Below are 21,185 nucleotides of genomic sequence, written 5' to 3' on the forward strand. Positions count from 1 at the left end.
ATGGTGGCGCGGTGGGGGGGGGTGTGAGGCGGGGGGAGGATTAGAGGAACCCATACTCTGGGTGCTCTTAGGGACAGTGGCCAGAGAGCAGATCCCCAACCCACCCTGTCCTTCATCCAGGTCAGCCCACCCCTCCATTCCTCTCCTTTCCCAGAATCTGTCCTCCACTCCACACCCACCCAGTACCACCCTTTGGGTTTTCTGGATTATTCAGGCTGTGCTCTACCCAGGGGAGTTGGATGGTGACTGGTCTGAGTGTTTCGGTCTGCCTGCTCCCCGGGCTTTCACACGCTGGTCTGTCTACCCCACCTCCCCACCCCTGGCCGCCCTTCTCCAGGCAGTGCCCCGCCCATCTGAGAACTCCTAGCTGAGCCTTCCTTCCTAGAGGGAGGAAGAAGGACCGTTTCCTTCTGCAACCCACACCCACCCAGCTCTGGGTTACGCAACACCGGCCATCTCATTCTTTCCTAAAACAACGGCTCTGGGCAGTGACTAAGTTTAAATTCTGGGCCTCCAAGCAAGAATGTAAGCAAGGGCTTCCTGAACTTCTAGGTAAATACAAAATAAAAAGAACTTTACTCCCAGCCCGCCCCCTAGGGCTACCCTGGGACCCTAGGACCAGCATTTGGGGAGCAGTGTCTTCCAGTAGCCCTGAGACTGTGACGCAGGTTGGGCAGGCAGCGGGGTGGGGGGTGGGGGTGGGGTGGTGGTGCTGGGGCAGTGGGAGGAGCAGCTCTCCTCTCTCTGGAGGCTCTGGGACCTCCTCCTCCAAGCTCTGACCCGAGGGTAGCGAGCTCCATCCTGTCCCTCCGTCCTTATCACGATTTATTTTGCCCTGCACATGGTTCTAGCTAGGGCTTTTCTCCTCAGCTCCATCTTGCTGCTTCTGAATAAGATGGAAAGGTCTGTGGAAAGTTGAGATGGGGAAGAGCTGGCCATACTCCCTGCAGGATCCCAGTGTGGCTTTTTAAAGAAGTTTGTATTCTTTGGTAGGTTATATTGCAGAGAAGCCCAATACTCTGTTAGCCTCTCACATCCACCGCTGCCTTCCCAAATTCCCCCTCCCCCCTCCCACATCACCACGGCCACCCTTGCAGATTTCCCCTGTTTACTGCTACCCCTGCCCAGCTTGGTCCCTCCATGCAGTCTAAGTACAGCCACAGCACAGCCCAGTCCCACCCGCCACCCCAGCACTGCTCTTCCCTCGTCCTCATGCCTCCAGCATTGTTGTCCAGAGCGGCGAGCTGTGCTGTCAGTGCTGGGGTCTAACCAGGCTCTTTCTCGAAGACTGAGACTCTCGAACTCTGCTTTTCCTCCCTTTGGGATGCCCTTCACCTCAGCGCCCAGAGCAGAGGTAGGAAGCGCATGGTGAGTGCTCAGGATGGAGTGTGGGCCAAGGTGCAAACAAACCTCTGGGACTCTGTCTGGCCTCTGTGGAGAGAAGAGTTTGCGGAAAGCTTCTGTCAGGGCTGTGAAAAGACTAAACAGCTTGGGCTGTTACTTAGGCTTTTTATAAATAAACTTTGACAGGACTTCCGTCTCCTCTTGCAGGTTACACTCTGTGGTCCTGCTCCCTTATGCTCGGCATCTCTCACACCCAGCCCGTCCCTCCAAATCCACAGCACCCCCAGGTGCTGACTTCCTTTTGAGAACCAGGGGTAAAGGAGGGGACCTGCCTGGATCCTTTTGAGCTTTGAGTCTGAGGAAAGACAAGTGGTGGCACAGTCCACAGACAGAAAGCACCAGAGAGGAGGCTCAATGACCACATCATGACATGGCCTAAGTCTGGTGTGGGTCTCATGGGAACTGTTACGATAACCTCCGCTGGTCTCCAGCCTCTGGTTTCTGCCATCTGTCCCGCACACAGCCTCCCAGTTGGTCTTGCTCCTGTGACTCTCTCCTCCTCAAAGACCTTTGGTGGTACTCCATGCACCCCTCCCCCCAAGGACCCATGCTCTCAGATGCCAATCACGACCCTGTGGACAGTTGGCATGGGAAGCACACTCTGGTTCAGCCATCTGGTGGGATCACCTTCTCCAAAACCTCTTGGCAGTTTCTCATCTCTGAGTCTGAACTGAGATTAGGGGAGGGGAAGGTGTGGTGCTCAGAGGTAATTTCTTCCCCTGAACTCCAAATTTTTAGCTCATAAGGATGAAATTCTCCCCCCCATTCCTCTCACCACAAACCAAATTCTGCCACTTCATCCCCACCTGCTCAGCCAGCTGTCTGCCTTTCTTTGAATTCATCCACATTGTTGTGTTGCTATCTTAAATTTTTGCTTATCTTTTCTTGTGTCTTATTTTTCCAGTTAGATTATGAGTGTTGGGTTTTTTTAAAAATTAATTAATTTATTTATTTATGGCTGCGTTGGGTCTTTGTTGCTGTGCACGAGCTTTCTCTCTAGTTGCGGCGAGCGGGGGCTACTCTTCGTTGCGATGTAAGGGCTTCTCATTGTGGTGGCTTCTCTTGTTGCGGAGCACCGGCCCTAGGCGCGTGGGCTCTAGAGCTCAGGCTCAGTAGTTGTGGCGCACGGGCTTAGCTGTTCCACGGCATGTGGGATATTCCTGGACCAGGGATCGAACCTGTGTCCCTTGCACTGGCAGGCGGATTCTTAACCACTGCGCCACCAGGGAAGTCTCAGATTCTGAGTGTTTTGAGAACAGGAGCCCCACACCTTCTTCACCTCTGGACCCCCCAGCTCTCAGCTCATATAAGGAGTTCGGAATTGATACAGGTAAAAGTTGTTTTGGGTGGGAGCAAAGGCAGTCCTAGGGGAGGGCCTTGAGAGGTGAAGCGGGCGCATTGTGACTCTTCTGGAGGCTCCACAGGTGCTCCTCTGAGCTAGCCCAGGCCACCCACCCCAGGGGGTCTTGTGGCTCTCCAACTCCTTTAACCTCTCCTCTCTCTTTTCCTATTTCTCCCCCCTTGTTCTCCAAGTAAAGGCCAAAGAGACTGAGAGGCCAGAGTGTGGTCAGAGTTCAGTAAGAGAGGGAAACCTGGCCCCAGGATAAACCAAAGAGGGTTTCCCGGAGAATAGGGCTTTATTATTTTTTTAATTTACTTTCATTATTTATTTATTTATATTTTTGGCTGCATTGGGTCTTTGTTGCTTAGTGCAGGCTTTCTCTAGTTGCGGTGCGCGGGGGCCACTCTTCGTTGTGGTGCGAGGGCTTCTCCTTGTGGTGGCTTCTCTTGTTGCGGAGCATGGGCTCTAGGCATGCGGGCTTCAGTAGTTGCGGCGCATGGGCTCAGTAGTTGTGGAACACTGGCTTAATTGCTCCGCAGCATGTGGGATCTTCCAGGACCAGGGCACGTGGGATCTTCCCAGACCAGGGATGGAACCCGTGTCCCCGCATTGGTAGGTAGATTCTTAACCACTGCACCACCAGGGAAGTCCCGAGAATAGGGCTTTAAAGTAGAGTTTAGGGGACTTCCCTGGCAGTCCTGTGGTTAGGACCTGGTGCTATCGTCGCTGAGGACCTCGGGTTCAATCCCTGGTTGGGGAACTAGGATCCCACATGCTTCATGGCAAGGCCAAAAAAAAAAAAAGAGTTTAGGAGAAGAGGGAGGAGGGCATCTCAGATAGGAAAGCACATCTTTGTGTAACAGAGATGAGGGGAAAGAGGCATGCGTGTGGATGTGTGTGCATGATTTGTTCTGTCTAGATTCCCAGTGTCCCAACGATATCAGAGAAAGGAGAACTGGGAAGGGAGCAGAGCAGTTTTCTAGCCTGGGCTGGAGTCAGCCAGACGGCCGGGAGCTGGGAATCATTAGAGGAGAAGAAATAACAACTGGGAGGCTGAGGTTTGCTTGTTTTGGTAATTACATGAATAAAAATATATTCAGTCGATTCATAGAGCATTTATGTGGATGTAACTACATTATATGGACATAAATAGGGAGGAATTGTGCTCCCAAGGAGCTTAGAATTAATATCTGTCCATCCAACACACACTTACTAAACACCTAAAAAACCAGTCGGGATGGTAGGGTATTCCAAGATAGAATGCAGACTGTAACAGGTGAATCTAAATGTATTACATATGTATGACAAAAACACACTGAGGGGGTGAGAAAAAAAAAAGGTGCTGACCTAAGTAATTTGGAAAACAGTGTTATGACTGGAAACTGTAAGGCTAAAGATAAATGTAATGGCATACTCTACACTCTACATAAACACTGTACTCTAGTTGATAAATTTGTTTCTCATGGGTTAAAATTTTTGCAACTGCTTAATATGTACTGGGGTTGAGCAAATAAGTAATGGATATTGGGTTTCTCACTGTCAGAAGTAGGGAGGAAGGCTAGAATGAACCCTGTGGTAGTGAATTAGAGTAAGAGACTTCAGTACAATCCTCATGGATTGGAAGACTCCATATTGTTAAAATGTCAGTTCTCCCAAAATTGATCAATAGATTCAATGTAATCCCAATTAAAATCCCAGAAGGCTTTTTTGTAGAAATTGGCAAGCTGATTGTCTCATATAGAAAAGCAAAGGATCTGGAATAACTCAAACCAACTTTTAAAAAGTACAAAATTGAAGGACTTATACTACCTGATTTCAAGGCTCATTATAAAGCTATAGTAATCAAAACATAAAGATAGAAAAACAGATCAGTGGAACAGAGTAGAGAGTCTAGAAATAGACCCACAAAAATACAGCAAATTGATTTTTTTCCTTTTCTTTAAACACTTTTTTTTCTTTTTTACTTTTTCAATAGATGTTTGACAAAGGTGCAAAGGAATTCAGTAGAGAAAGGATAGTCTTTTTAACAAATGCTGCTGGAACAATTGGACGTCCATATGCAAAAAAAAGAGAAAAAAATTAACTCAAAATTAATCACAGATCTGGATAAAGCTGGTAATGCATAACCTCAATCCAATAATGAGTAAATATCAGATAAAATGAAACTGAGGGATATTAAACAAGATAATTGGCATCTACTCTTCAGGAAAGACTGAACAACTGTCCCAGATTAAGGAGCCTAAGGAAACATGACAAGTAAAGGTCAGTCACAGATCTGGGGTTCTAATCCAGATTTCCTAATGTCTGGTCTACACCTATTTCTGACACCTTATCTCCATTATGCCAAGTGGCCACTGTTTATAGTATAGGAGAGGATGGCTTCCATTTCATTCAACATTTGTACAGCACCTATTTATGATAAGAATAGGATAGCTCTCAGGGGTCTGAAGGAGCTCACAGTCCAGCAGAGACAGATCTACAAACAGAAGTTACTTTAATAATAAAAGTAAGACTGTAATAAGTGCTACAAATGAGGTGCAAACGACATGGTATAAGAATACAGAGGAGGGAAAACCTTCCTATCTGGAATAGAGAAATTCGGTGATGGGTGGAACCGGGGAAGTCCTCCCCAGAATGGCAATAATCGCCCTTTATTTAGTAGGTGCTCAATAAATGTCAGTATCTTTCTTCCCTTCACATTATGGCCCCAGCCTAACTTTCCTTAAGTTACACCAACCCCTCTGTTCCTGAACAGCGTGCCGTTTCATGCCACTGCTTTTTGCATCCGAAGTTCTCTCCTCCGGGAAGGGAATGCCCTGCCTAGAATGAAGGAAAGGTAACATGAAATGGAGCTCGGGAGAATACAAAGTATATGTTAACAGGCGCACGAGCTGTGGAGGCCAGCCTCAGGCTCTGTATCTACAAAAAGGATTTAATAAGACTCATTTCATAAGGTTGTTGAACGGATTAAAAGGACACTCCTACAAAGCTCTTAGCCTCACGTCTGACACGGAACGAGCGCTGAGGGAATAGTCGCAGTATTTGTGGGTGCGCAGCGACCTTCCCCGCCCACCCCGCTCGGAGGGAGCCGCCCCTTGACCGGCCAGTCAGCGCCCACGGCGCCCAGTGCAGCGTCCGCGCTGCCACGTCGCCACCTCCCACCCTCTCGACACCCGTATTTAGTAGCCCCTTACCCGGCACTAGGTACCGGGTTCACCGGGCCGCGCCCGACCCGGCCTGCGTCCTTCAATTGGCTTCTGCAGGTGCCTGTCGTCCTCAGCCGCTGCAGATTGGCCGGGGTGGGTGGAAAGGGGCGGGCCTCGGTGAGCGAAGGAAGGGCGGGGACCCGGATGTGTGTGGTGGCGGCGGCCGAAGAGCTAGTGAGCGGAGCTCAGAGGCCTATGGATGAGGAGGACGCGGCGGCCCCGGTAGGCGGGGATCGGGGGCGGGGTCCCCGAGGCTTCGGGTCGGTCTCCACGGAGCCTGAGGCGGGAGGCTGGGGTCCTGGGAGGAGGCTTCGGAGTCAGGGGCGGGGTCTTGCGCTCTGGCCACTGGTCTTCCTCCCTGGGGACCCTCCTTGGCCCAGTGCAGGGCCTGGGGAGACTGGGCGTAGTCACACTGAGGGGCCAGGGCCCCTTTCCCCCGGGTCTCGTCTGAGTGATCGGGCTGTGCCCGGGGTGGAGGCGGGGCCCGGTGCGGCCGCGTATCGGTGGCGCCAAAGCTGTGGGGTTCTAGGCAAGCAGATGCCCCTAGGTCTGGGCGCCAACATCGACCTGGGATCGAGCCCCCTGGCCGAGTGCCAAGGAGGCCAATCCTAGGGCTGTCCCACAGTTGCCTACCCTTTTGGTCACGCGGTGGCTTGTAGCTACTGCAGAAGCATGTAATATGCGCATTGGGATTGAATTCAGCCTAGCCGAGGCTTCCTAAGCCCCTGCTGTGTGCAAGGCACAGTCAGGCCTGGATGGAACCCTTGTCCAAGGGTTTGGGGGATGGGAAGAGAAAGTACCTCCCCTTTTTGTCGCTTTGGGAAAAATTTGTCCATTCATTCATTCATTCATATGTTAGCACTGTTAGTGGTTTAAATACCTGGGTCACTGCTACCATCTTTGGGGATGCCATCTCTCATTGGAACAGCTGCAACAGCCTCCTAATTAATTGTTTGCCACTTCTGTTCTTGGTCCTTATAGAATCAGTTTGGTCTCCAACCAATCGCCTGAGTGATCTTTACGATCTGATAAACCTTAAAATCATATAATTTTCTTGCTTAAAACTCTCCAGAGCTTTCCCGTCACACTTGAAATAAAATTCACACTCCTTAACATGGTCTGTAGGGCGTTGATCTGGCCCCTACCTTCGTTCCATCCTCTTCTGGTACATTCTCCCTCCCTCACATTCCCTACACACTAGCCACCTGGCCTTTCTATTTTCCTACCATGCCAGCTGCCTTGCACCTCAGGACCTGTGTCCTGACTGTCCCTTCTGCCTGGGATGCTCTTTCTTGGGCTTGTTACATGCCTGTCACCTTTTCATCTCATAGAGTTCACCCCATTATTCTTTATCACAGCACTCTGCTTTTTCCTCCACTGTCTAACGTTGTCAGGTCTGTTTATTGCCTGTCATGCCTCCCCCAATAGAATGGAAGTGCTATGAGGACAGACATCCCATCCATCTTGTTCACAGCTGTATCCCTAGCACCTAGGACAGTAGGAGCACATAGTGGGAGCTCAGTAAACGTTTGCGGAATGAAAGGATGAGGGTGGGGACTGTTGAGGTCAATCTGGGCAACTGGCTTCAAGTCCAGTGTCCTCTCCACATTCTGGGTGGAACAGGCTGAGGTACTTTGCTCTGCGCCTTGCTTCTTCCTCCTCAATCCCCTTCTCCCCCTGGCAGGTTTGTTCTCATGAACAAGATGGATGACCTCAACCTGCACTACCGGTTTCTGAATTGGCGCCGGAGGATCCGGGAGATTCGAGAGGTCCGGGCTTTCCGATATCAGGAGAGGTTCAAGCACATTCTTGTAGATGGAGACACTTTGAGGTGAGTTTCGGGGAGTGCGTCCACAGTTTCCTTTCTGTGCCAGATCTTAGAGACGACAAGGGGCTTTTGCAAAGGCAGAGGACTGTCTGCACTGCACAGGGAGGGGTATGTTGTAAAACCTGGAGGCCTTTCCAAATGGAGCAGTATATGCTTCTTCACCCCGCACCCCCCTCTGCCTGTGTCTGTGGGTCCCTCTGTCCTGGTCCGCATTGGAAGCAGTCATATCAGAGATGGAGGCTGCTGGGGTCTCAGGAATTGCCCAACTGCCTTGTTGAAAGGACTCCAGTGAGTCTGTGTGATGCCGGGGTCTCCTGCCTGCATCTCTGTAGTTGGGATCGGTGAAGGATGGCCATTTCAAAGGCAGTGGATTTCCTGTTTTGGGAAGGACAGTCCTGTAGTGCATCCTACTTACTGCCTTCCAACCCTTTGGTTTGTGTGTTTGTGTTTGTTTTCGCTCTATTTTCTGGCTTGAACCCTTCCCCTGACTCCATCCGAGTCTAATTCTCTCACAAAGTTGTCACTGGAAGCGGGGGAGGAAGTAGTGCTATGTAGCCTGGAGACAAGAAAGCTGAGGAGTGGGGACTGAATAACTGTCTTCCAATCTACGAAGGGCTTTGGTCCCGAGGATAGAGACCAGCCGTTCTCCAGCTCCACTGAGGACAGAGCCAGAGGAAAGGGGCCGAAGCTGCAGCATGAGGGACTGAGGTTAGACAGGGTGTGAGACCCCTAATAGGCAACTGAGGGAGGCTCCGCATTCTCTTCCCCACCGGCAGTGAAGAAGCCAGGCTTGCACTGGTCTGGTGTGGGCTGGGCCTTGGCTGGAGGCGGCGGGTGGGGTGGGTGACCTCAAGTATCTTGTTATGGTGTTTGTGCAGATGTCCTGAAGTATGGCCTGATGGATTCTCTTCTGTGCTGGCCCTCACAGGGTGGGGGTTGGGGATGCTGAGGCCCTCCCCCAACCCCTGGACTAGGCTGCTAATGGAACTTCCCCTTCATTCCTCCTTCAGTTACCATGGAAACTCTGGTGAAGTTGGCTGCTACGTGGCTTCTCGACCCCTGACGAAGGACAGCAATTATTTTGAGGTGATCAAGGCAGGGGGTGGGCAGAGCAGGGAGTGAGATGGTTAAGTTCCAAGGCGCTCCTTTACTGGGTTCTTGACTGGTCCTTTAAATTTTCCATGAGGATTATCCTGTTGGCTGGGAAAAGGGCCCAGGATAGCATGGTGCCTAATCTGAGAGGCACCCTAAAGTCCTTTCACCCTGTCCCTTCTGCTCTCCTGCCCTTCACCTAGGTAGACTTTGACCCATGTCCTTTCCCACCCCCTAACCCAGGCCCAGCGTCTACTCCATCTCCCATCTTTTTCCATAGCTTGGAAATTATTTTCTAAGTAATTGTGGTAAAGTGGGCCCCCACTTTCCCCAGTTCTCCCTCTGAGTGCCCTGACTTTTTCTCTGATTCCCCTGTCTTTTGCTCTTTGAGCCTCAGCCCCCTTTGCTGTCTAACTCCCCTCCCTGCTAACTGTGCCCTGCTCTCCTCCCTCCAGGTGTCTATTGTGGACAGCGGGGTCCGGGGTACCATTGCTGTGGGACTGGTCCCTCAGTACTACAGCTTGGATCACCAGCCTGGCTGGTTGCCTGACTCTGTAGCCTACCATGCTGATGATGGCAAGTGAGTTGCCTTTTGTGGAACCCGACCCCTTTCCTACGGACTTGGGAATCTTGGATATAATGGACTACCTCAGGGTGGCTTTGGGTATTCCTTCACTGGTCTTGTGGTATTTTCATAGACCTTTCTGATAGGGACAGGAAGGTGGCCTGTTGGCTACCCTTGGAGGTTTGCAGACTTAAAGGGGAGGTTGGAGCTCCCCTGAGAACGTAGGTAGGTGCCGTTGCGGAGTGGCTGGGAACAGGAGCACTGAGGAGAGGTTGGGAAGCTGGGTTCGGGTCCTGTGTCTGTGCTGCTGTGTCCACAGGCTGTACAATGGCCGGGCCAAGGGCCGCCAGTTTGGGTCAAAGTGCAACTCTGGGGACCGGATTGGCTGTGGCATTGAGCCAGTGTCCTTTGATGTGCAGACTGCCCAGATCTTCTTCACCAAAAATGGGAAGCGGGTAAGTGGGACATCCTGAGTGGGATTTAAACGGCTTGAAGCTGTCCAGGGATTTGTGTGAGTAATAAGAAAGAGTCTGCTGGCTGGGGCTTGCCCAGGGCCCCATGGGCTTATTTCCCATCTTCTTCAGTTCAGCCTCAGATTCTCTTGGGGTCTCCTGCATGTAGGAGAAGATGCTCCCCACACCCAGGGGGAGCTGGGACATTCCCCAGGTGATGGACGCAGAGGGGCAGGTTTGTGCAGCAGAGGAGGGGCAGAAACTGTGGGGGACACAATTGGTGATGTGGGGGAAGGTTTTGAGCAGAAAAAAAGATGGGGAGATTATGACCTGGCTGCATAAGCTGGAGGTCCTCTTGGGATTTTTGACTTGAATGCTTTTGGGGATATGTCCTTTCTGTGTTTCGTGTTCCTTGTTTCACTTCTCCTTTCCTTCCCTCTTCAGAGAGAGACTAGTGATGGTGAAGGGATGGGATAAGAGCAAACAGGAGAGACCCCGGCTCTCTTACTTCTCCCCCCCAGCCCCATCTCCCATCCTGAGAAATTGCCTTCTCAGGCCTCCGCCGGCCAGCCTAGTGGTCTTCCTCCCTTAAGCATCTGTGCTCACACTTTCCTGCTCCAGTCCACACTCATGCGTACCTAAAGTATATGGGGGGTTGTCGAGAGACTTGTGTTTGCCTTCTAGCTCCGTGGGTTCGTTGCTCAGCTAGGAGTACTCAGCAGCTTTTTATGCTTCTCTGTACCTCTGTTTTGCTACCTGTCAGCGTGTGTGATGATGACTGGTTGCATCATCTCAAAAGTCCCCTAGTGAGAATTAGATGAGCTGTGGAAAAGTGAGCCAGGCGGCAGCTCCCTCCCTTCCTCCCCCTCCCTCCGCTGCAGGTGGGCTCCACCATCATGCCCATGTCCCCCGATGGGCTGTTCCCAGCAGTGGGCATGCACTCCCTGGGTGAGGAGGTGCGGTTGCACCTGAATGCTGAGCTGGGCCGCGAGGACGACAGTGTCATGATGGTGGACAGTTACGAGGACGAGTGGGGCCGGCTGCACGACGTCAGAGTCTGCGGAACTGTAAGTAAGGGGCAGGGTAGGGCTGGGCAGAATCCTGGGGTCCACAGAAGCATGTCAGGATTGCTTAGAATAGGGAGTGAAGACAGGGTCGTTTTAAAAATTAATTAATTAATTAATTAATTTTTGCCTGTATTGGGTCTTTGTTGCTGCACGTGGGCTTTCTCTAGTTGCGGCGAGTGGGGGCTACTCTTCATTGCGGTGCACAGGCTTCTTATTGCGGTGGCTTCTCTCCTTGCAGAGCACAGGCTCTAGGTGCGAGGGCTTCAGTAGTCGCAGCACACGGGCTCAGTAGTTGTGGCTCATGAGCTCTAGAGCGTAGGCTCCGTAGTTGCAGCGCACGGGCTTAGTTGCTCCGCGGCATGTGGGATCTTCCCGGACCAGGGCTCGAACCCATGTCCCCGGCGTTGGCAGGCGGATTCTCAACCACTGCGCCACCAGGGAAGTCCCAAGACGGTCTTTTGTAGGGTGTTGGAAAGTGGGAATTTTGTCAGGAGAGCCTGGCGTCCTGACATGATTCTTGAGTCCAGATCTGTGTTCTCCTTAGTGGTCCTCTTTCCTGCCTTCCCTTTGTTTGAGAGCTCAGCCTAGTTGCTTAACCCTGGGAATAAGCAGTAGCCAGTAGCTCTCCTTTGCTTTCTTTGGTTCCTTCAGGCCCCCCACCCCCACCCCCCACCCCATGCACGCTGCTGCCCTGCACGCCTGCCTTTGAGAGGCTGGGCTGACTTGGAGGCCGGATGCCTGGAACACCCTTTTGGCTTGATCCCAGCCCAGCTAGCCCAGCTTTCCATTCTCTGCATTGTGGAGCAAGTGTGATCACAAATCCCACTCATGCTGGGGAAGGTTCTTTGAGATCTTTTTCAAGTAGCATCAATGACAGTCTCTTCTGCCTTCCTACATTTTATAGAGGATGAGAATAGAGGCAGATAATGATTCAGTGAGAGTCCTTGATCCTCCAAAGCTGGCCTTTTTATGTATCTCATCATACCTGCTTTAGTCCCCTGCCTAGATTTTAAACTTTCTTGGGAAGTGTATGGACCTTGAGAGAGGGAAATACTTCATATCTATCCTCTGTGCCTCATGCTGGTTTGGGAGTGAATGGATGCTGAGTTAGGGGTCTGGCCCTGACCTCTAGTGGGCTGCTCGGGCCTTCCACTTCAAATTGTCCCTCTGCTGCCCTCCCGCTCCTTCCTGGCTCAACCTTTTCCTCCGCCCTCTGGCATTCTCACCCCAACCCAGGCTGTTTTCAACTCAGCCTTTGATAGCAAAACAGAAGCAGCGGGGGGGTGGGAGTGGATTATGAGTAAGGCTCTCCACTCTGGAGTTCAAGGTGAGTCAGACACAAGGAAAATGGCAGAAAGTGTGGCCTCCTGCAGCTTCGGGCACGCTGCACCCCCTTCTGGCACTAGGGTCCAGGAGGCCTCAGATGCCCACTCCCTGACCTCATCCCTCCTTTCTTTTCCCCTTCCACCATCATTTTGACAACATCTGCAGAGTTGAACTTGGGACTGAGCCAGGGCGATGTTCCAGCTCTCATCCTTGACCTCTCCTCAAGAGTTTTTTCCTGGCACCCTTTCCCTGCCTGGACCTGTCCCCACTCTGCTCCCTGCTCCTCCCAGGCAGTCTTTTCTAATTGATGCGGAATCCTGTAGACATTTATAAATAGCCTTGCTTCCTCCCTGCCCTTCCCCCAGTGCCCTCAGGCCACACATTTAAGGATTTTTTTCTTTCTTGGACATAAGCTGTTCAGTGTAGCTCTTCTGTCAAACCCGCACCCCAGCTGGGGACAGCTGGCAGGGTAGGCACACTGCGCCCTGCGCACTTGCTCCTCTGGGGCAGACATGGGCATGAGCCTCTTGAGGGACGCAGGCTTCTCTTCTAGTCTTGCCAACTACCTCATCTTTCAAACGAGGGTGACTTACCCAGTTTCTGCCAGCCCCTCGGCCCCCCATCCACTCTTGCCTCCTGGCCTCCTTGCCTCATCCTTTTTGTCCCTCTGACCATCCACTGTATTTCCGATCCGGCAGTCAGAGTAGTGTCAGCCTGGAGGAGCCTGGGAGAGGTCATTAGGCTGTGCCTGTGCCTCCTATTTCTAAAGATGTCCAGCACAGCTGCTTCTCCTCTCTGCCCTTCCTGTTTTTACGTCCCCCTGTGTGGGGAGCCCTTCCCTGAGACCTCAGACCTCTGCTGTTGTTGCAGCCTGTTTCTCCTGCCCCAGGTGATGTTCCCAGGAGGACACCCCATAGAGCCATAAAGGTCTGGAGGAGGCTTTGTTGCCATCCTGTCCAGGTTTCTCAGTGCAGAGACTGTGGGCATCTTAGGTGAGACAGTTCCTTGATGTGCAGGCCATTTAGCATCCCTGGTTCCCAGACCCAGGATGCTGGTAGCTCTCCCCGCCCGCCCCCCGTGCCCCAGTTGTCGTGACTGCCCGACATTCCCATATATCCTTGTGTACTGCTGAGAAAGCAGTCCCAGAGAAAAGTGAAGAGACTTGATCAACTGTCCAACAGCGAATTAGCAGCAGAACTGAGCCCAGCTAGTCACTCCTTGACCCCCACCCCTGCGCTTCCCACTGTCTGATACACGCTGCTGCCTCTGCCCAGGCCCACTCTTCTGTAGCCAGTCTCTCCTGCTCGCTTCTCACGAGATGAATCCAGAGTTCCTGGGCTTAAATTCCCACATCCCTGGGGATTTCTCCCATCTCGTGCCTTTAGCCAGGGGCCTCCTATGCGAGTTTACTTGGCTACCTTGGAATTCTTTTACTCCTAGCCCTTTCTCCCACTTTTGTAGTCTCAATTATCCTCTCTTCTCCCTTCTCACTGGTTCTTCCGGTACAGAAGAGTGAATTCAACTCCTGACCCTTTTTTTTCCTCCAACAATTCATTATGAAAAGTTTCAAACATACAGGAAAGTTGAAAAAATAGCACAGTGAACACCCACTGTATCCCCACTACCTAGATTCAAGAGTTGTTAATATTTAGTTGTGTTTGTTTGATCTGAGGATCTATATATAGACAGACCGGCTCTTTCCAGAGGGAAGTCTTTCCCTGCTTCCTGTGGCCTCACTTTCCCCTCCTAAAGAGGGCCCCTTCCCAGAGCTCCGGGATGCTGAAGAATTGCTGTTGCATTTGCTCAGGTATGGGGTGCTACCCCTCATTCCTGTCCCCAGGCCTTGCACAGTGAGGTAATGTGTCAAGGGCGGGGGGGCAGTAGGTAGGGCTGGGGGATTAGACTCATTCTGTCTTTGCTTCTCATTTCTGTTCATAGCTCCTCTAACAACTCCTTAGTGACGGGGCAACAGCTTTGGTACACAAAGTGGGGTGAATGAGGCCCCACCCTCTCAGGGGTCCTCCCTGGGCCCAACCCAGGAGGAGACCGTGTTGGGGCCTGAGCTGGCCGGTGGGGAGCATGTTCTTGGTTCGTGTTTCAGTTGCTTCTAGGCCCTCCGGGCACTGAGTCTTCCCTTGCTCCTGTCAAGAGGGATTAGGGTCTCTGCTAGCAAGAGGAGGAGGGCGGGTCGCAGCAGGAGAGGAGGCTGAGAAGGGCTACTGGTATGAGGGAGGGGGCGGGGTGCAGGAGGCTCTCTGCACTCTGGTCTGCAGCCTCCGCTCTGTGGAGTTGACCTGTTTGGCCTCTCAAGGCTTCCGTTGTGTGTGGAGAGAGGTGGGGTGGGGAGGGGGTCTTGAGAGCCTTAAGGAAAGAGCTCCCCACCCCCACCAAAGATGTAAAGGAGCGTGCCTGTTGATTGGGGGTATTGTTTGAGGAGAAACACTGGGAGGAAGACAGTTGGTCCCTTGGGATGGAGTCATCTGAGGAGTGTCCTGGGAGCCCAAGGGACCATTCTAGTTGGGGGTAAGGGCTGAGGTGAAAGAACCTTTCCTTCTTTGTGATTGGCAGTTCCAGTCTGTTGTAGCTTGGGGGCGACTGTTAATGTTTAGGGAGCATTGGAACTTTGGGATATTCCAGTATCACCCCCATTTCCTGAGTCAGGGAAAGGCTGACGTGTGCATTTATCACCTACCGGGGGTCAGGCTCCAGGCTAAGCCCTTGACACTCACTTCACTTCATCGTACCCATATTTGGAGATGCAGGTGGTGGTACCCCTGTTTTACTGATGAAGTATCTGAGGCTTAAAGAAGTGAGAGTCATTTGCTTGAGTTTAGTGACTAGTAAGTAATAGGAGCTAGGATTTGAACCCAGGTCTGTTTGATTCTCTTTCAAACTAAGAAGTATCTTGGGAATTCCCTGGTGGTCCAGTGGTTAGGACTCCGTGCTTCCACTGCAGGGGGCACGGGTTCGATCCCTGGTCAGGGAATTCAGATCCCACAAGCCCTGTGGCATGGCCAAAAAAAAAAAAAATGTAGAAACTAAGAGGCACCTGAGGCACAGATTGAGGGACCAGCATCAAGATTCTAGCAATTCAGACTCTAGGTGCTAAACCTCTCATCTCCTCTAGGTTTCTACCAGCCCTAGTCTAAGGAGGGGAGGAGTGCACTCAAGCAAGGATCTATCAGGGAGGCCAGACTCTCCCCTACCTGCTCCTCTGAGTGCTCTGAGAAGGCTCCCAGGGCTTGGGAGGACTTTGCCCAGGGGCAGGAGAGTGGATCCAGAGAGGAACAGATGAATCCAGGAGCTTACACCCTAAGGGGTGGGTGGTTCCTCTCTTGAAGAGGTGGCTTGTGCATGGCCCTAGTCTTCCAGGCATTCAGCAGTCTGTCTGAGCTGCTCTGCTTTCTGAGCTGCTCTGCAGGCTGGGGAGTGGGTTTTAGAGTCCCATGTTAGTGTGTTTCATCCTCCTGGCCTTTTAGCTTAAGGAACCATCCCCACCCTATCCACAGACAAACCGGCAGCCTGCCCTCCTCTGGGCTGAGGCAGAGGGAATGGTTGGGCGGGTTTTTCCCAAGGATCAGGATCTGGATCTGCTGTCTCTTGGCTTTGGAAGTGGAGAACACTGTGTTTCCTATGCCGAGGCCAGTTGGATGGAGTGGGTCAAGGGCAGCTGTGGGATCCCCCACCCAGTTCTGCAATGCAGGGTGGAGAGGTTGGGCTGGGGGCTGCTCAGATTGGGTGGAGTCTGTGCTAGTTAATGTGCATCATACCACATCCCTCCGGGCCCTGTGGGGAGAGATACAGAGGAGGAACCCAGGCCACGCTGAGAACATACAGAGGACCAGAAATAGAATTTAAACAGTGTGGGCCTTCATAATACCCAGTAAATCAGAAGACCACCTGCAGGGGACCCCTTTCTGATGGAAGAAAGCAGTGTGAGATAATGGAGACCTGGGCTAGGAGTATGAATATCACAGAGCCAGTGTACCCCGAAACATGTATGGTCCTGGCTGCAGGAAGGAGAGAAGAAAGTTTAGGTGGCCTCCTGTATACCTCTGGCCTTTCTCCTGGTGCCCCCTGTCCCCCGCCTCCAGTTCTCTGGGGAGGAGGGGAGAATGGACTTGAGGTGACAGGGCTTCGGGGACCCAGAGCTGAGAAGGGGGCCGAGTCCCTCTTGCCTCCCTGAAGGGGTTGCTGAGGATGCAGCGCCTGCCTCTGCAGAAGACACACGGAGGCTTCAGCACTGGTGCAGGCAAGTGTGTTGCCTTTCCTGTTCAGGCAGGAGTTCTTTGTGGGGTGAGAGGCCAGCGTCCCAAGGCTTGCCAGGGATAAGCGGAGGAGATCCTCAGGGAGTGAATTTTCTTCAGGGCCAGAGGGGTGGGAGGGTAGAAGAAAGTCTTGAGGGGCAGTTTGGTTAATTAAAAAGGGATTAAGGAATCCCAGGTGATGCTGAGGGTGGGGGAAAGAGGGGATGGGGTTGAGTCACAGCCCTACTATCACCATGACAACTGATAAATAAATCCTCCCAGATCAGGGGTTGCCGCCCCATCATGCCCAGGCAGGATCACTGTGGGGCCGAAGAGCCCCAAGAGCCCATCAGTCATCTCCCCTCCACACCCCTGCTCCAGCTTGAAAGAGCCATGAGGGGCCGGGGGCTGGAACGCCTGCCTTTCTAGCTTCTCTCTGCCTGCTCCCCTCCTCATTAAATGAAGGAGAAGAGCTGGTCGTCCTCGGTTCCCTGGCTCCCCTCGACCCCGCTACAAACAGCTCTGTTCAAAGCCAAGTAAAACAAAGACCTTGAGAAATTGTATCAGTCCCATCCCAGGCAGAACTGGCTTCTGAGCTCGTCTCCCTTCCCCCGGATGTCTGGAGTTGGCCCCTAACCTCTGCATCCTCCCCATCCCCCTGAGGCACCCTGAGAAAGCCATCAGGCTTCCTCTCAGCCTAGCCTTTGCTTCTCCTCTTCTCTGTGTTCAGAGCCCCTGGGTGGCCCTTTCCTGGCAGGGTGGTTGAGGGAAGTGATGGCAGAGTCTACAGACCCCTGTGTGGTCCTGGCGCTCGGCCATCCGGATCGCCGTGCTGCTCTCGCAGGGTCCCCACAGCAAGGAGAGGGTTTTGGGCTCGGTAGGCAGGTGGGCGCAGCCTTTAGCAGCGGCTCAGCCCTCTTGCTTGTGCCGCCACCTCCACGCCCCTGCCCCCATCCCTGTTCTCCCCTGCCTTCCTGGAACCCTGAGGCCCACTTTGTGCCTCCAGGATCCCTTCCCTTTTGGCCAGGGCTTTCTGTGAGACCCAGGAAAACTGGTCCCCAGATGGCCCTGGAACCAGGTTTCCAGGGGTGGGGTGCTAGCCTGCCCCCCACCCCTGGTTCTTCCCCCACAGCTACTGGAGTACTTGGGCAAGGGCAAGAGCATTGTGGACGTGGGGCTGGCCCAGGCCCGGCACCCGCTGAGCACCCGTAGCCACTACTTCGAAGTGGAGATCGTGGACCCTGGAGAGAAATGCTACATCGCCTTGGGGCTGGCCCGGAAGGTGGGCGCCAGTGCTGGCTTTTGGCCTGTGGAGCTGCTCAGCTCTGGGGCTGTTGGGCCGGGGCCCGGAGCTCTTGGGGAGATCAAGGGGCTGGGCTGCAGAGGGAGGTCTAACCCGAAACAGAACAGGCCGTATGTGTCTGCTGTGTGAGGGCACAGACCCCAAGTCACCTCGGAGCTGAGAGAGGGTCGTGAGCGCACCACACGCACCAAGGCCTGGATGTGGGGTGGGGGGCATCCTGCAGCCCTGGCTGGGAAAGCCAAGCACCTTCCCACCTTCCCCTGAAACCTCCAGTGCCTGAAGGGGTGAGGCTGCCGGGGTGGGAGCAGCCATCTGGGTCGCAGCTTGTTTCAGAAGATCGAGAGTTCATAAGCCACTCTCCCGTCCTCTTTTCTGTGCGTGGTACCACAGCTTTCCTTCTTTCATCTTGGTATAGGATTATCCCAAGAACAGGCACCCTGGCTGGAGCAGAGGGTCTGTGGCTTATCATGCAGGTGCGTGAGGGGCTGCCCTGGGGAAGCTGGGGGTGGGGTGGGGTATAGGGGCACGGGGACATCCATTTCCCTGACCCCGCACTAGGGGCCTCGCCTTCAGCATCTGGCCAAAGAGACTTTCCCCTGCCGCTCTCTGCTCTCCCCATCCCAAGCTGCTAGCGCTTTGTCTTCATCTGTGTTTTTCCTCCCAGCCCAAAAAGCCAGGGGAGCAGAACAGGGGTGGGGGATCTGGGCCCGAACTGGACATTCCAGGCCTCTGAGTTGGCTCCCTCTGCACCCTTCCTGCAGATTCTGCATTTTCTTTTTTTTTGATCGGCTTGATTTCCTTTAGGGCTTCCTTTAGAAAGGAGGAGCTGTGAGTTCCTGTGAGTTCCTGGTCCCGCCTCTCCCTCCCCTCCGAGGGCCCCCGCTCTCTGACCAGCTCCCGAGGGAGTTTCTCCCTTAGCCCCTTGAGGGGACAGATGTGTGTCTCTCTTTAATCTGGTGCCCTCATTCTCTCCTCCCTTCCTCAGGGCCAGCGAGGGAGGGAGGGACACTTCAGCTTTAAGCAGGGGCCGCTCTAGGGGCTGTAGGGGGTCGGCCCCTCCCTCAGGTGTGTCACCTCTCCCCTCCCTCCGACAGATGACGGGAAGATCTTCCATGGCAGTGGTGTGGGGGACCCCTTTGGGCCACGCTGTTACAAAGGGGACATCATGGGCTGTGGAATCATGTTTCCCCGGGACTACATCTTGGACAGTGAGGGTGAGTGGGGTGACCGTGGCCAACCAGGCTGGTCGGGCAGAGGGTGGGGGCAGTACCACAGGAGCTCAGGTTTTCTGGCCCCCAGGTGACAGTGATGACAGCTGTGACACAGTGATCCTGTCCCCGACCGCCCGAGCTGTCCGGAATGTCCGGAACGTCATGTACCTGCACCAGGAAGGGGAAGAGGAAGAGGAGGAAGAGGAAGAGGAAGATGATGGGGAAGAGATAGAACAGGAGCACGAGGGCAAGAAGGTGGTGGTGAGTGGGGTGGGTCTGGGCTTGGACTAGGGGTCTTGGGCCTCCGTGGGGTCTGGTGTTAGTGCAGAAAGCGGAGCCCAGGGAGGGGAGAGGGGAAGCCCTGGCTGCTGTGGGCGTGGGGCTGCTGAGTGGGGAGACTGGCTGGGAGGCCGCTTTCCGGCCTCGGGACGCCCTCTCGTGGTCACCTCCTGCATCGCCCTCTGTCTCTCGCCAACGGTGGTGCGAGTTGGGAGTGGTGGGGCTCAGGCCTATGTAACTCCAGCACCCTCAGAGGAGAGGCTAGAGCCTGCCTACCCCGCTTTTCTCTTCCACCCCCAGGTTTTCTTCACTCGGAATGGCAAGATCATTGGGAAGAAGGACGCTGTCGTACCTTCTGGGGGCTTCTTCCCCACAATTGGGATGCTGAGCTGTGGGGAGAAAGTCAAAGTGGATCTGCACCCCTTGAGTGGCTAGGCCTTCTCCCCAGATCTGCCCCTTCTCCCTCTCCTCGCCCTTTGCAGAGCCAGGTACCCCGTTCCTGACGCCCCGAGGATTTGCTTACCCAGCAGGCCCCAGGGGGTGTGTTGCCCCTCTGCCCTACCAGATCAGGCCCCTGCCAAGCTCCTCTGTGCCCATGTTTCTGACCTGGTGCTGCCCCTGTTGTTAGTCCCTGGGCGAGAGTTCCTGGCTGGACAGGAAGCAGCCCAAAGGATGGTGTTGCTTCATGGGTGGGTCCCACTGGCTTTGGCCGTGGGCACCCGCATGCCCCTCCCACTCTGGCCGTGTGAGGGGAGAGGAGTGAGCGCCCGTCTCCCCTGCTGTTGGGCTGTTGGGCGTGAGGCTCGGCAAGGGTGGAGCAGGACACCCCCTCCTCTGTTTACCACAGGGCTCCTCTTCTCATCTTCTTTCCCGTTCCCTGTCCTCTTCATCGTGTGAAGCAGTTGCCGCTGTCATCACCCCCCGGCTGGGCTGGGGGGGCTCTCTTGGGCCGTCTGTCTTCTTGCACTGACTGGTGTCCCGAGAAGACTACTCGAGGGTCTCCGTTCTTTCCGCTGCGAGCCAGCTTCCTCCCTCACTGCCTGCTCAGGCACTGCAGTCCCGCCGAGAATCCGAGTCTCTGGCTTCCCCCAGCTGCACACACGTAGATGGTGTCCATGACGTGTTTGATGGGGTGAGAGAGGGGCTGTCGAATCGGGGGACTGGGGCCTTTGCTCCTGTCTCCCCCTTGCCCTCCATGGCTCACCTGTGGCACCCGTCTCTCGTTCCTGGGGAGGCAGGCGGACACTCCAGAGCCAGTCTCTCCCACGTGGTGAGAGCAGGACCCCCGAGCCCTAGCGAGAGCCCGAGGGCACGGGCCCACGCTCCCCTGCCCTGCCTTGCCCCCACCCCTGCTTGCTGCCTGTGCCAGTTGCCTGTTTCGCTTCAGTGTTTGATTCTAGCGCTTAACGTGTCCTCCCGCACCAAGCCCTCCGGTCTCCTAGCCGCTTGACTCCTGTCCCCTCCTCAGTGACTTCTGGGAGGGAGAGGCCTTGGTTTGAGCAGAGTGGGCAGGGCTTTGGGGAAAGGGGTGAGGTGTTGTGCTGCTGGGGCCTCTCCTTCGGCCCTCCCTTCAGGCCCTTCACTATGATGTATGAAATGTATGTACAGACCAGAGATGTTTATACCGCCAATAAAGATGGAGTTTCCATATTTATCAGTATGGCCGGGACAGGGAAATCCTTTCCAGTACAGGGGACCAGGGACAGGGCTGGAGGAGGGGGCGGCTGAGGGCACTTGCTCACCAGGCACGTGTGGACCAGTATGGGGCCAGGGAGGGGGATCGTGTGTGTCCCATGGGCCTGGCTTGGGCCTGGGGTGCCCCTGGGAGACCCGAGGCTTTGACCTTCCCGGAAACAAGGCATG

The 21,185-nt window shown here is 54.0% G+C and overlaps 1 protein-coding gene across 2 annotated transcripts; it reads left to right on the forward strand.

Moving 5' to 3' along the window:
* The first annotated feature begins 6,069 nt into the window (after positions 1-6,069).
* Positions 6,070-20,982, forward strand: SPRYD3 (SPRY domain containing 3). Of its 2 annotated transcripts, XR_014016982.1 has the most exons (12): positions 6,137-6,174; positions 7,637-7,783; positions 8,791-8,866; positions 9,328-9,452; positions 9,757-9,892; positions 10,771-10,956; positions 17,662-17,811; positions 18,248-18,305; positions 18,927-19,046; positions 19,132-19,304; positions 19,623-19,810; positions 20,170-20,982. XR_014016982.1 is itself a non-coding variant. In XM_081247907.1 (11 exons), the coding sequence occupies exons 1-11, from the start codon at positions 6,152-6,154 to the stop codon at positions 19,755-19,757; spliced, it is 1,329 nt and encodes a 442-aa protein (XP_081104033.1). In that variant the 5' UTR covers positions 6,070-6,151; the 3' UTR covers positions 19,758-20,982. The 2 variants fall into 2 exon arrangements, 1 of the variants encoding a protein (XP_081104033.1); XM_081247907.1 differs by having other exon boundaries at positions 6,070-6,174; positions 19,623-20,982.
* Positions 20,983-21,185: the final 203 nt, after the last annotated feature.

Source organism: Mesoplodon bidens, assembly GCF_964165515.1.
Source record: "Mesoplodon bidens genome assembly, chromosome: 11".
NCBI classification, from domain to species: Eukaryota; Metazoa; Chordata; class Mammalia; order Artiodactyla; family Ziphiidae; genus Mesoplodon; species Mesoplodon bidens.